The sequence below is a fragment of the Plecotus auritus genome, assembly GCF_963455305.1.
Source record: "Plecotus auritus genome assembly, chromosome: 10".
Classification (NCBI taxonomy): domain Eukaryota; kingdom Metazoa; phylum Chordata; class Mammalia; order Chiroptera; family Vespertilionidae; genus Plecotus; species Plecotus auritus.
In genome coordinates, this window is record NC_137785.1 from 7,109,143 (window position 1) to 7,124,583 (window position 15,441).

Below are 15,441 nucleotides of genomic sequence, written 5' to 3' on the forward strand. Positions count from 1 at the left end.
CTGGACCAGGAATCAAACTGTGACTTCCTGGTTCATAGGTTGACGCTCAACCACTGACCCACCCAGGTTGGGTGAGACAACTGTTTTTTACAATTCTTTACAATCGCCTTCCAATGGCTCATTCCTGTCAGTGACAAAAAAAAACCTGATTAGTAATTTTAGCACAACCAGTCACTTTCCAAATCAATATACAACTGGTTTTTATTTTTCTGTGCTGGGAAATATAGAATCATTTCAACCAGTGCTCTCCAGTGTAACTCTCTGGCATAATGCAAATTAAGAGATTTCTCTGAGTAGCCATATTGTTAGCTACAAAGTTTTGTTCATTGTGCTGTCCAGTGAGGTAGCTACTAGTCACACACGTATGGCTACTGAGCACTTGAAACGTGCTTTACAGCACCCTTGAAAGAGAGTTTGTTTTGTAAAGATGAAAAATTTAGTCACCAATGGGACCCAATGGAACACCAGGGGGTGAGAGGGCAACAGGAGCTAGAGGGTCCAAGAAGGTGGGAGCAACCAGGAGAGCGCCATACTGGCAGAGGGGGATCCCTAGTATCAATGCATATATTCCAATGCATGTTGGAAGAAGCCAGTGCCAGCCCAGATCCCGAAATGTTGACAGTGGCAACTATGACTCATCCGCCCTCCACTCCCTCCTAAGTGACAGCCAACTTTCCTTGCAGATTGGGGCTCAGCTTAAGCTGCTTCCCATGAACGAGCAGATCTGGGAGCTGCAGACCATCATGCGGATAAGACAGCCAGTAGAGGGACCTTCGTGTTTTCTCCAAATCATTTGAGCAGACTTGGCGTGGAAGAGATTGGATGAGCTGCCCTATAAGGAAGGCGTGGCATAAATGCACAGTCCACGGCCTGGAACAGTGGGCAGGGGCACGCTGGAGAGGATCCATCGGAGGAAAATGGGACATATGTAATAATTTCAACAATAAAGAATTATTTCATTTTTTAAAAATATATATTTTATTGATTTTTTACAGAGAGGAAGGGAGAGAGAGAGATAGAAACATTGATGAGAGAGAAACATCAATCAGCTGCCTCCTGCACACCCCCTACTGGGGATGTGCCCGCAACCAAGGCACATGCCCTTGACCGAAATCGAACCCGGGACCCTTGAGTCCGCAGGCCAACGCTCTATCCACTGAGCCAAACTGGTTAGGGCAAGAATTATTTCATTTTTCAAAAAAATATTTTTATTGACTTCAGAGAGGAAGAGAAAGGGAGAGATAGAAACATCAATGATGAGAGAGAATCATGGATCGGCTGCCTCCTGCTCGCCCTCTACTGGGGATCGAGCCCACAACCCAGGTATGTGCCCTTGACCGGAATGGAACCTGGGACCCCTCAGTCCGCAGGCCATTACTCTATCCACTGAGCCAAATCAGTTAGGGCTATTTCTTCTTTTTCTAAAAATATTTTTATTGATCTCAGAGAGGAAGGGAAGGAAATGTCAATGATGAAATTGAATCATTGATCAGCTGCCTCCTGCACGCCCCACACTGTGGATGGAGCCCACAACCCGGGCATGTGCCCTGACCGGGAATTGAACCCTGACCTCCTGGTTCAGAGGTCAACCACTTAGCCACACCAGCCAGGCTTGCAAAATATTTTAATAATATTCATATGCCAATTGCAGATCCCTCAGTACATTGAAACTGTTTCCTAATTTGTAAACTTTCTCTTACAGCCACAAATAAACCCAAATGGGAGTAAGTTCTTTGACCCTCTCTAGTTTGCATTTTGTTTAGTTTGCTTACAGTTCATGAGGGCTCCAACTACAGTTGACATACAGCGTTATATTAGTTTGAGGTGTACAACATTGTGATAGGCATGAATATAATTTACAAAATGAGTTCTATTTATTTATTTTTAAAAAATACATTTTATTGATTTTTTACAGAGAGGAAGGGAGAGGGATAGAGAGTTAGAAACATCGATGTGAGAGAGAAACATCCATCAGCTGCATCCTACACACTCCCCACTGGGGATATGCCTGTAACAAAGGTACATGCCCTTAACTGGAATCGAACATGGGACACTTGAGTCCTCAGGCAGATGCTCTATCCACTAAGCCAAACCGGTTAGGGCCAAAATGAGTTCTATTTAAATAAATTTCTGCTTCTGTAAGCCACCCAGGCTATGGTATTGTCTTACAGCAATGAGAACTAAGACCAGGCCAATTTCACCAGTGTAGACACTGACATACTCTTACACGATTAGCTGGTGTGGACAGGTGCCACTTAGAGATAAGATCACATGACTACCTGCATGCTGTCTCCAGGACACCATGACCTTCTTCTCTTTTCATCACTACTGCATCTTCAGCCCTGGAACAGAACCAGGTACAAAGGAAGTGCTTGACAAAAACTACTTATAAATGAATAAATAGACCCAATATAAGGCTTTTGTTTCATAAGTCGCTCTGCAAAATATAAACTTCTTAAAGAGTTTAGGTAGACACACCCATTTTCAATTAACCCTTCACCCTCGCCTGGGGAAACTGTATTGATGAATACATGTACATATACCACCAATCCAGTATTAGCACTTTAGTGGTTTTCACTCATACCAACATTTCAGATACAAATTCCATTCATGTTTTCAAAATTCAATTACCTCCAAATAGCTTCTTTTATTTCTTCAACTGACACAATAGACCAATTGATGTATGTGTTTGGCTTAAGACCAGAGTATGCCTTAGTATCAGTGCATATATGTCATATCATGAGACTCTCATAACTTCCCAGTTTCAGCATGTAGACAGTTTCTCTCAGGATATACTTCTCAACAATAACCTGAACTAGAATTTTTTGATGAAATCTTTGCACACAGGATGACTCCTATTGGTTTCCTATGACATAAAGTAACACGTAATTGGTCACTGAAGGTGAGACCACACTCACTCCATTCAGAAGGTTGCTGTCCTGTGCAAATCCTCCTGAGGGCGCACCTCTGGCCTCAGGCTCACCCACGGAGACTACATTCCTGTTTGCTAGAGGCCCAGTGATGTTTAATACTGTCTGAGGGACCACAGAAGGCCCCGGCATAGTCACCATATCAACAAGGTTTATTTCCTGCAGAACAACACTGGTCTGTGATGAGCTGGAACGCTCTGAGCGAGGAAGTATCGCCTTGACTGCACCACCACGTGTTGCTCTTGGGTGTATTTTTTTATGTGTCACAAGGGTAGACATGTAGGCAAAAGCTTCCCCACACGTGCTGCAGGTATAGGGTCTCTCTGTAGTGTGAATTCTTTGATGTTTAATGAGACTTAATTTCCGGGAGAAGAATTTTCCACACTCACTGCACACGAAGGGCGTCTTTCCTGTGTGAAATCTCTGATGTGCTATGAGATCGCCCTTCTGGATGAAGCCTTTTCCACATTCGTTGCATACGTAAGGTTTCTCCCCCGTGTGAATTCGCCTATGAACAGTGAGATTGCTCATCCGGATGAAACCTTTTCCACATTCCTTGCATATACAAGGTTTCTCCCCCGTGTGAATTCGCCTGTGTACAACCAGGTCGCCGTTCCGGATGAAGCCTTTTCCACACTCACTGCATATGAAGGGTTTCTCTCCTGTGTGTGTTCTCTGATGTATACTGAGTAATGATTTTTTGAGAAATGCTTTGCCACATTCAGAGCATTTATAAGGTTTCTCTCCTGTGTGCGTTCTCTGGCGTTCAGTGAGCATGACGTTTCTGGAGAAAGCTTCACTACATTGATGTGGCTTCTCACTTGTATGAATGACCTGATGATCAGTGAGGCAAGACTTTTTCTTGAAGGCTTTCCCACAGTCACTGCATACGTGAGCCTTCTCTCTTTTCTGAGGTTTCTGAGGTTTGATGAGTTGGGACTTAGTGCTGATGAGTTTTCGGCTTTTGCGAAATTTCATTTCAGCCTGAAATTGTTCACTGTTGGCTTGGAGACAGGATTTTCTAACTTCAGAAAGCTCAGTACACAAGGTAATTCCATAGTTTCTTCTCTGGTTAAGTAAAGATAAATCTGATTTCATACTTTTCTCATGTGAGTCAAACATACATTTCTGTCGTAACAGAGAATGGTTTGTGCTCTCATGGGCAGCATTTTCCCATGTGTTACACTGATGCCATTGTTGGAGACTTTCATTTTGTAAGTGTTCTGGCAGATGATCATCACGTTTCCAGATTTCTAGGAAAGAACAGAACAATGAACTCATCTAACATCTTGAATTGGAAGAAAGGTAATAAAAAATTATCCTGATACCTTCAGCCCAGCTGGCTTGGCTCAGTGGTTAAGCGTGGATCTATGAGCCAGGAGGTTATGGTTTGATTTCCTGTCAGGGCACATGCCCGGGTTGCAGGTTCAATCCCCAGTAGGGGGCGTGCAGGAGGCAGCCAATCAGTGATTCTTTCTCATCATTGATATTTCTCTTTCTCCCTCCTCTTTCCTCTCTGAAATCAATAAAATTGTATTTGTTTCAAAATTCCATGTGCAATGTTCTTTGGAAAACACAGTAATATAAAGAAAGGAAAGGTAAAAGTTGAGTGTAAAAACAGGTTCCATAATGAAATATAGATAGTTCTACTTCTTAAGGACATGGCAAACATGCAGACTGTAAAATATAGGCAATTTATGGGATAAGTAGACACACAGAAAAGAAACACCTTAACAAAGATGGAGAGAGACAGACTGACTCCTTCCACATTCCTCACTGCTGACCACTGTGTACCAACAGGGTCCTAGGTTGGGGACACACAAACACAGTCCTCACGTACAGGGGGCCTACACTGCAGTTTGGTGAAGCCACTTAAAGGGCAAAGACACATGTGAGAGACAGCTACAGGTTGTGAAAACGGTGGGAAGGCACAGTGGAGATGGATAGAGATGGAGAGAGGTGGAGGAAAACAAGCTACATTTCAGAAGAAGCCAGGACTCGCTGTGGGTCCATTAGTGTGGTGGGCATGGCGGGAGTAAGATGCTGACACAGCAGGCTCCTAGCACCTGCGACTAACAACATCCAGAACAGAAACCCCCATTCTGCAACCCAAATCCTTCTCCACATCTCATCTCCATTAATGTAAATGAGAACGCCACTCTTCCCTGTAACCAGAACAAAACTTCTCAGCATCACCCTTCATCTGTTATTCTCGCTCACACACAGCATCTACCTCCGTGATAAATCCCACCTGTCCTCCCCTATGAATGTGCCCAGAAGTGGACTAACACCCCTTCCACACGTGGAAGCAAGTCCCTCTCTCAGACTACAGCAGTAGCCTTCTGCCTACTTCTCCTGTTCCCCCTGCCAGCGACCATTATTTCTGGAATGTTCCCCACAGCCCACTCTGCTCCATCCACACCAGCTCCTGAATGTTTCTCAAACACACTCCTGTCTTTTCTTCTGCTGGTCTCTGTAACGTGAAATCCTCTAACCCAGCAGCCCCATGTCCCTCATCTCTTGGCTCAAAAGCATCTTATCAGAGGTGTTCCCTTCCTAAACGAACAGCCTGAGCCCAGCACCTACTGTTCCATTCTTCAGACTGAATTTTTAAAAAATATGTATTTTATTGATTTTTTACCGAGAGGAAGGGAGAGGTATAGAGAGTTAGAAACATCGATGAGAGAGAAACATCGATCAGCTGCCTCCTGCACACCCCCTACTGGGGATGTGCCTGCAACCAAGGTACATGCCCTTGACTGGAATCGAACCTGGGACTCTTGAGTCTGCAGGCCAACGCTCTATCCACTGAGGCAAACCAGTTAGGGCTATTTGTGTTTTTTCAATTCTTTTCTTACTCCTTCTGTTAAAATGAAAGCTCTTGGTATATTTGTATGCTTTGTCTCACTGCAGTTATGCCCAGCATACACAACGTTATCTAAAAATAATTTGTAGAGGACGAAACAAGGAAGCAACAACAAGTATGGAACGCACTGGGCAGCATTTTGGAAAGAAGTTAAAAATCTATCTCTTTATGAACAACATATCATATCATGCAAATAACAGGAAGAATAATTTTAACATCATGTGATGGGTATGGGAGTTAACCAGGACTGAATGTCCTCATTCTACGGTGGGGGAAAAATGAAAGTTTTAGGGAAGTGAAAACTATAATGGTAATGTCTATAATAAACAAGAACAAAGTTTAAAATTAGAAAATACACAAAGGAATTAATTTGAAGTAGGCAAGAGTATTATGGTCTGGTTTAGGCAGGAAGGTACCTATTAAATGTTCTAGTTAAATCACATCATGTACACATAGCAGATCCCTTTAAAGAAGAGAGCGCTGTGGGTAGGAAACAACTGAGGTGACGGCTGGATGGCCAGGGGGGCAGGTGCACAGGAGTGAAGGAGAACCTAAACTTACAGGGGTTCTCTAGGAGGGACGATGATTCTAGTTCAGGGGTGGGCAAACTTTTTGACTCGAGGGCCACAATGGGTTCTTAAACTGGACCGGAGGGCCGGAACAAAAGCATGGATGGAGTGCTTGTGTGAACTAATATAAATTCAAAGTAAAGGAGTGGAGGGGAGAGCAAGAGAACCAGATAGAACAGCCGGATCTGGCCCGCGGGCTGTAGTTTGCCCAAGGCTGTTCTAGTTCCTTGCCATGACTGGGAGCTCAGGGGAGTTGCCATGGAGATGAGTAAATTCCACCAAATAGTGGAATTCCACAGAATGGTGGATCACCTTGGGAGGTCGCACTATAGGAGTCTTGTGAAGGGAACAAAAGAAGCTTAGCTGATTAGAATGAAGAAAACTTTGAAGGGTTAGCGGTTCAGATAAGAAAATGGGAACCAGAACCTAGGAAGAACCTCAGGGAGAAGAAAAAGAGGAAGTAAGAGAAAAAGGAAAGGAAGATCACAGGGAGCCGTTTTCCTTAGGGACACATCATCCAAGATGGGGCGGATGTTAGGAAGGCAATCAACATCAGCAGGGGCAGAAAGGCGCAGTGGTCAGAAGACAGTGAGCACACTTTTGTCACTGAAGGGTGGCCTTGGCCAGTGCAGTCTCATAGCAGGGGAGGTGGAAGAGGATGCAGAAGGGAAAGATTTGAGAATCCTGGGAAAAAAAAACCACACACAAAAAAACCCAGACCTAGCCGGTTTGGCTCAGTGGATAGAGCCTCGGCCTGTGGACTGAAAGGTCACAGGTTCAATTCTGGTCAAGGGCACATGCCTGGGTTGCATGTGTCGGGCGTGCAGGGATGAGCCAATCCATGATTCTCTCTCTACGAAGTGATTCTCTCTATTCCTCTCCCTTCCTTTCTCTCTAAAAACAAAACTAAATAAAATAAAAACGTATTTTAAAAAAGTAAAAAAGAAACATACAACCAAAACTCAAGGTGCAGATAAAGAGGGATCAAATCTCAGAAGAGATAAGGGATCTATTTTTCTCTGAACTTCTACAGACAGAAAGGGGACTCTCTCTCACTGGGAAGGACATACACTGAGGCACTGCTCACCTATCCTCAAATCCCTTCACCTCTAGCCCCTTCTCTGAGCATCTAGAATGTGATTTCCATAGCCCCTCTACGCTGGTTCTCACTCACCTGAAAGGGTCCCACAGCGGAGTTCACCTGCCACTGTCCATGGTGCTTCTCCGTGATCCAACTTGGAGAGTCCATCGGGGTTGCTGGTCTCACAACCTGTTCGTGGGGAATGATGGAAGCCTTAGACACACTGAATAGGACTCGAGGTCCATGCAGACTACAGCATATAATATTTAAAGACTAAACAATTTTCACATTTAGACAGTAAAGGTATTCTCTCAGGAGAAGGGAGAATATTCCTCTTTGGGGCCAGACAGAAAACTAAGATTCATCTACCACTTCAGAAAACCAGACATGCCAGAGCTTTCAGAAGCTGCGGATGGAAAGGCCACTGACTGAGGACCATCTGACTGACACGGGGAGCTGTCCTCACCCACTGACACCAGGTGGCTGTAGGTCTCCACCATCACGTCCCTGTACAGGTCCTTCTGCTCGGGGCCCAGGAGCTGCCACTCCTCCCAGGTGAAGTCCACGGCCACATCGTGAAATGTCAGGGATCCCTCTGACAATTCCATGTTGTGTAATGGCGTGATGTCCTTTAGATGATATGGAAGAAATGTTAGTTTTTCTACTCATTTTCACTTTGTAGATTACACTTACATAGCAAGTGGGGTTTTAATTTAATATACAGTTGAATAATCACATGCCTAGTAAAATACATGGTGAAGAAAAGTAGTTTTACACTTGTTCCTATGGAAAATAATACAACAATTAATAAACAATACAGCAATCAACTCTGTTTCACATACAACTGTAAAGCTACTCTTGGCCCACCCTGCATCTTAGAATTGAGCATCAATCATCCATGTGTTCATCCAATTGGGAGTTCCTGAAATATGAAGAAGTTAAATGTTCTTGTTACCTAGAAATCCCACATTCATGTATTTGAGACACAATACAGGGTGTCTGCCACAAATGTATACACACTTTCATTAACTATTAATTCCAGTGGGTTATATCTGAAAGAACGAAACATCTATTGAGCTAACAGCTTTAAAGTGTGCATACAATTTTTTCGGACACCCTAGATATATGTATACTTCTCAGATTAGCAAAGGCGGTTTTTACAGGCCTCTAGAAATCCTGAAGACAGAAAACGATAAAACAAACCCAAACTCACCTGTGCCTGGAGCATTTTCTTCTGTTCTCTGAAAAGAGCTGGCACCCTAGCCAGTTTGGCTCAGTGGATAGAGCGTTGGCCTGGGGACTGAAGGGTCCTGGGTTTGATTCTGTACAAGGGCACATGCCTGGGTTACGGGCTTGATCCCCAGTAGGGTTCGTGCAGTAGGCAGTCGATCAGTGATTCTCTCTCATCATTGATGTTTCTCTCTCTCCTTCTCCCTTCTCTGAAATCAACTTAATTTTTTTTTTTTTTAAAGAGCTGACAACCGGGAGGCTCCAACTTGGTATGTTTGGGTTTGCTCTAAATTTCTGACACCCGACTCTTCAACTTCCTCCTGCTTCACATGATTCTATTGCTTCTGATGAGTCAGAATCTGTGCATTAAGGAGAAAATTCAATGAGTGATATATTTGGTCTGGGACCCAGTGCTAATGTCCTCCTGTTCATACAGTGCCCCTAATGTCCCTCCATTTGGTTTCCTAGAAGTATACACTTTTCAGGTCCATAAAGCCTTAGATTGTAAATGTGGTGGAGGAATTCCTTTATCCTGTGGAATTTAAGTGGTGCATTGTGAAAGAAGATGAGGAAAAGGCCATTGCAGGGGCAGAATAATTGTTCCTTCTATTCTAGGTTATTTTGCTGATCTAATAATTAAACTCATATCACAGAGATTAATATGGGAAAAATAATAAAAAAGATTAATGACATGTATACCTCCTATATACATGGAAGCAACTCATTGTAGAGAGCCGTCTGGGAAGGCACATGGATACTTTTTTAATTCTTATCAGCTGAGCCCAAGGGCACTGGCAGAATCCTGTTATCAGTACTGATTCCATGTACTTGGAATGAGGAACAAAAAGGACCTTGACCCACCCAAAATAAGGAGCTTACTCAGATCCTGATGTATAGGATTGGGGCACACCCTAAATTCCTTTTTTATCATAAAATCCCTTTTGGAAACCAATAAATATGCTGTGCTGTCTGAGGTGAGTGTGACTGTCTCTCTATCAGAGGACAGGAAGCCACCCGGCACCCAGCTTGAATCTATTTGTCTCTTGTCTCTTTCTTTCTCTAATTTCTTAACCCCCAGCTCCTCCCCTCAGGAACCTGTCTTTCTCCCTTTCCGTGCGGGATTCGGAAAAGGAAGAAACACCGCACCACACTCATAAAAATAGAATATTAGCCAAAATGGCAAACATTATCACTTGAAAAACAAACCACTCTTACCTAAGGTCAAAAGATGTTGTGGGGAGCCCTAGCTGGTTTGGCTCAGTGGATAGAGTGTAGGCCTGTGGACTGAAGGGTCCCTGGGGTCAATTTCAATCAAGGCATATACCTGGGTTGCAGGCTTAACCCCAATATGGAGTGAGCAGGAGGCAGCCTATCAATGATTCTCTCCCATCATTGATGTTTCTATGTCTCTCTCCCTCTCCCTTCCTCTCCAAAATCAATAAACATATATCTTTTAAAAATGCTGACAACAGTCCTAACCGGTTTGGCTCAGTGGCTAGTGTGTCGGCCTGTAGACTGAAAGGTACCAGGTTCCATTCTGATCAAGGGCACATGCCCAGGTTGCGGGCTCAATCCCCAGTAGGGGGCGTGCAGGAAGCAGCCGATCAATGATTCTCATCATTGATGTTTCTCTCTCCCTCTCCTTTCCTCTCTGAAATCAATAAAAATATATTTTTTAAAAAAATGCTGGCAACATCGTAACTATTGAAAAAATATGTTGGGGGTGAAGAGTCAGTGAGGGGAGGTTACTGGGAAAAGCACAGTAAAGAAGCTTAAGGCGGTGGTGTAGATATAAGTCCTGCTTCCTCCACTGATAGTTTAGGGGGGTTTGGTACAGTGAGGGAGACACCCTTACGGATGAAATTGCCCTAACAAATACAAATGTCCTTTTTAAGGGGTAACTTCTACTAGGTTTTCAGAGCTTCTCCCAGGGCTGCAGTTTCTTCAAGTCAACCATCCTAGATTAACCAATATCCCATAGAGGCATGTTTTAGGGTGGGAAATGCTCCCCTTCATACTCAAGGAACTGGGTAAAAGAGAAAATTCTCTCCCAGAAACAACTAACAGATTTTCACATATATAGTTGGCTAGAACTGTCCTATGTACTTAAGCTCATTTCAAGGTAATTCAATCACGAATGATCGGAACTGGAACCACCATGTTTGATGAAGATGGACCTGGACTTACTAAAAAACTGGCAAATGGGTGACCTTGCTGCAGGGATGGAATCTAAAGTATAAAGGAGTTTTTGTTAGGAAAGAAAAACATATGAATACATATCAGGCAAATAAGCAAGTGTCCTTGCTGTATAGTTACCCATTAACTGCCACGTGTCCAAAACGGAAACCATCCCACACGGCAGGATATTCTGAACTTAACTAAAAAAAATTAATTTGCAATGAATGTTATAAAAATAAATATATTACTCACAATTCAGGTGTTCTTGAATATTTTCAGTTGAAAATTCTCACGAAAAATGATTTTAAAGTTGGTCATGGCTGCCACTTAGGGAAAACATTATTTTTATTCTTCCAAAAAACATTTTTAATTATTTTTAAAAATAATGAATAATTATTTTAATAATTATTTAAAAATAATTTTTGGCAAAAATAATTATTTAAAAAATAATTACATTAAGAAATAATGAAGACCCTGGCCGGTTTGGCTCAGTGGATAGAGTATTGGCCTGCGACTGAATGGTTCCAGGTTTGATTCCAGTCATGGGCACATGCCTGGGTTGCGGGCTCGATCCCCTCCTGGAGCATGCAGGAGACAGCCAATCAATGATTCTCTCTCATCATTGATGTTTCTAGCTCTCACTTCCTTTCCCTTCCTCTCTGAAATCAATAAAAATATATTAAAAAAAATAATTAAGGCCCTGACCCGTTTGGCTCAGTGGATAGAGCGTCGGCCTGCAGACTCAAGGGTCCCAGGTTCGATTCCGGTCAGGGGCATGTACCTTGGTTGCAGGCACATCCCCAGTAGGGGGTGTGCAGGAGGCAGCAGATCGATGTTTCTCTCTCATTGATGTTTCTAACTCTCTATCCCTCTCCCTTCCTCTCTGTAAAAATCAATAAAATATATTTTAAAAAAATAATAATTAAGAATGCACACCATGTTTACCATTTTAGGCATGAAATTCATAACACAAACAAATCTCAAGTGTCACAATGAACAAAAAAAAAAAATCTCAAGTGTTGCAGTATTTATCTTTCGCATGTCTGAATGGTAGCCCTATATATCGATACTGGAATTTCTCCCATATATGCTGGAATATTTACGAATTTAAGTTACCATAATTTTCTTTACAAACCCAGAGATGTCACTAACAAGTCTGATTTTAAAATTTGGCGATCAGCCGTAACCGGTTTGGCTCAGTGGGTAGAGCGTCGGCCTGCGGACTGAAGGGTCCCGGGTTCGATTCCGGTCAAGGGCATGTACCTTGGTTGCAGGCACATCCCCAGGGGGAGGTGTGCAGGAAGCAGCTGATCAGTGTTTCTCTCCCATCGATGTTTCTAACTCTCTATCCTTCTCCCTTCCTCTCTCTAAAAAATCAATAAAATATATTTAAAAAAATAAAAAAAAAAAAAAAAAAAAAAAAAAAAAAAAAAATAAAATTTGGCGATCAGAGTTGATCTGCGAGGTTTGCGACTATAGATGCTCAGGGCGTGTGGGGACGGTCTGCCGCTTGCATCTATAGATGCTTATGGCATAAAAGGAGTTAAGAGGTAAGTGCAGGCGTTGGCAAATATTTGCTGAAAGAGACGGATGAATGTTTTCCAATTTGCAGACCAAAATGTCTGTCACAAGGACCCAATTCTGCCTTTGCAGGGCAAAAGGTGCCACAGAGGATTCATGACAAACGGGCCGGGTGTTGCTGGTTTAGTCCCTGGGTCTCTAGTTAGTCAACTAATGGACTAAAGGTTAAAAAACAGGGCTGCCCTAGCCGGTTTGGCTCAGTGGATAGAGCATTGGCCTGTGGACTGAAGGGTCCCAGGTTCCATTCAGGTCAAGGTCACATGCCTGGGTTGTGGGCTTGATCCCCAGTAGGGGGCATGCTGGAGGCAGCCAATCAATGATTCTCTTTCATCATTGATGTTTCTATTTCTCTCTCTCTTTTTTCCTCCCTGAAATCAATAAAAATATATTGGGGTGGGGGGGAACAGAAGGACTGGAAATAGTACTCTTGGCGCCAATGCCTTTGGTCCCAACAGCAGCCAAGGTCTTAACCTTAAACAAACATCAGAACTTCACCCTTACAAGCTCCTGGGGACCAGAGACACTGATCCCACATCCTTCTTCTTCTTTTTTTTTTTCTTCTCCAAATGGAACTTGCTTCTCAGTGACGAAGACATGCACTTGGGGGTGGGTGGATGGGAGTTCTCATTTGTTTTGAAATCCCAAATTAATGAGCATGATAAACTCTTACTGCCGGCTCTGGCTTTCCCCCAGTGGCCAAGCGGCACTGTCTCTCTACTCTTTTTAAAAAATATATATTTTATTAACTTTTTACAGAGAGGAAAGGAGAGGGATAGAGAGGTAGAAACATCGATGAGAGAGAAACATCGACCAGCTGCCTCCAGCACACTCCCCACTGGGGATGTGCCCGCAACCAAGGTACATGCCCTTGACCAGAATCGAACTTGGGACCCTTCAGTCCGCAGGCCGACGCTCTATCCACTGAGCCACACTGGTTAGTGCCTGACTCTCTACTCTTAAGTCCGCTAACCCCCATCCTTTCCCTTTCCATTGACATGGGACAGCCCCTGTAGATCTGCCAAGACCTGCTGATCACAGTGGGAAGGGGGAAAAGGGAGCGATCACAGTGCATGGGGTTCAAGCTCACATTGGGAGGAGCAAAGGGGAGCACAGTGCACGTGAATCAGAGGCTTCCCTCAGCTCAAGTGGTTCGCCATGGCAGTGCGACCCCTGGCGGACGAGCCAGGAGGTGGTGCCGGACGAGCCAGGAGGTGGTGCCTGTGGCAGCGGAGGCACTCTTTTTTTTTTTTTTTAATATATATTTTATTGATTTTTTTTTTTTTTTTTTTTTTTTAGAGAGGAAGGGAGAGGAATAGAGAGTTAGAAACATCGATCAGCTGCCTCCTGCACACCCCCCACTGGGTATGTGCCCGCAACCAAGGTACATGCCCTTGACCGGAATCGAACCTGGGACCCTTCAGTCCACAGGCCGATGCTCCATCCACTGAGCCAAACCGGTCAGGGCCGGAGGCACTCTTTCTGGCCGCATTTACCTGCACTGTTTGAAGCCTTGTGACCCATCAGGACTCAAAACTGTCCGATCACCGTAGTGGGCTGCCTGCTGTCTTTGGGTCGGGAGATTCTGGTTGGCCTGCTGAGGATGGGTTTCTCTGGTTCCTTCTCTGGCCAGGCCGGCGCTGCGCAGGACCCGCTTCTGGGCTGTGCGCACTCTGCTGCCCCTCCCCCCCTGTGCTCGGGACTGGACGGGAAGGGCTGGCCAGCTGGCGCAGCGGGGGCTGCTGACCGCACTGTTGCTGCTGGGTCTCTTGAGGATGCGGATCTGTGTGTGAGTGTGAGTGTGTGTGGGGGGGGGGGGGGGCGGCGGGAAGGCTATGGTCCTGCATCACAACGAGCACTTGGGGAGGTTTGCATTTCCTGCCCGCTGTCTGCCGGCGCCTCCCAGCTCTCAGCGACCTCTTCATCTTCCATCTTCCGCGCCGCTCCCCCTCCTCCCCACACTTTCCTTCTTAACCAGAAACCCGGGCCAGACCCTGCCGGGTACGGACCTCCCACGCCGACCTCAACATCACGGACCCGCGTATTAAACCCTCACCCTGAACCTGACACCGCCATCTTCCTAAATGCCCCCTGCACGTCTTACAGGTGGGGTGACCTGCAGCACCCCAAACCCTGACAGTCAGGACAAGGACGTTATCTCTGCAGACTCTTCACCGGGGCACCGACCCCCAGGGCACCCCGACCACACTCAGATGCCTCTGCTTCCCCTCAAGTCCCGTTCCTAGCGGCTCCCCTCAGCTGCCTCCTCCGGGCCGCTCCCCCCCTCCCCCTCCGACCCCGTGGTAATCCCAGGCCCCGCACCACGCCACGCCCACACGTCACCTGTGAGAAACCAAACTTCCCCTGGGACGGAAACACTTCCGACTGAAAAACCGCACACTCACCTGAGTTTTCCCTCAAACCCACCGGGACGGCACACACTGGGGGGTTTTCGCAAAACGCTTCCACTTCGGCGCTAGTCCCGCTCCCTCTACGGTGGCCGAGGAGGACCGGAGGCCTTTGAAGAAACGCAGCGAAGATTTTCCTTTCTTCAGTAGCAATATGTCCGCGCCCACCCACCGACGGCCCACGGGGGCCGCCATGTTGGCCACCTGATCACCGTACAGCTGTTACACAGCTGCAACTTGGAGACAAGTAGCCAGGGATGGCGGGAAGGTGAGAGGCTACAGAAATGACCTCCTTGACTGGCACGTGGACTCTTACAAAACGGATACCGTTTGAGAGCTTCGTGATGCAAACACCGTGCGAGCTAAGTTGCTTTTGGCGGGCTGGGCAGAGAAGTGTGTTCTCCACTTTACAGATCCTTAAACACACACACACACACACACACACACACACACACACACACACACAAGTTTCCAGAGGATCCATTGGGACCTCAGGTGGCAGTGGAGCAGCGCAGGAGGCACTCCTAGAAAGGGACCGCGTGACACACCTGTTCAACGGACACCCACGGGCAGCTCTGGCCGGAAAGTCGTTGGCCTGAAG

The 15,441-nt window shown here is 45.4% G+C and overlaps 1 protein-coding gene across 3 annotated transcripts; it reads right to left on the minus strand.

Annotated features, from left to right (window-relative positions):
* Positions 1-1,607: 1,607 nt before the first annotated feature.
* On the minus strand, positions 1,608-14,928 carry LOC308234948 (zinc finger protein 350-like). 3 transcript variants are annotated; one of them, XM_080643447.1, is made up of 6 exons: positions 14,838-14,928; positions 8,660-9,035; positions 8,314-8,368; positions 7,913-8,075; positions 7,540-7,635; positions 1,608-4,183 (listed from the first exon to the last, which is right to left on the minus strand). In XM_080643447.1, exons 4-6 carry the CDS (start codon positions 8,052-8,054, stop codon positions 2,856-2,858), a joined length of 1,566 nt encoding a protein of 521 aa, XP_080499573.1. In that variant the 5' UTR covers positions 8,055-8,075; positions 8,314-8,368; positions 8,660-9,035; positions 14,838-14,928; the 3' UTR covers positions 1,608-2,855. The 3 variants fall into 3 exon arrangements, with proteins under 3 accessions (XP_080499573.1, XP_080499572.1, XP_080499574.1); XM_080643448.1 differs by lacking the exon at positions 14,838-14,928 and adding an exon at positions 13,929-14,123 and having other exon boundaries at positions 1,614-4,183; XM_080643446.1 differs by lacking the exon at positions 8,314-8,368.
* Positions 14,929-15,441: the final 513 nt, after the last annotated feature.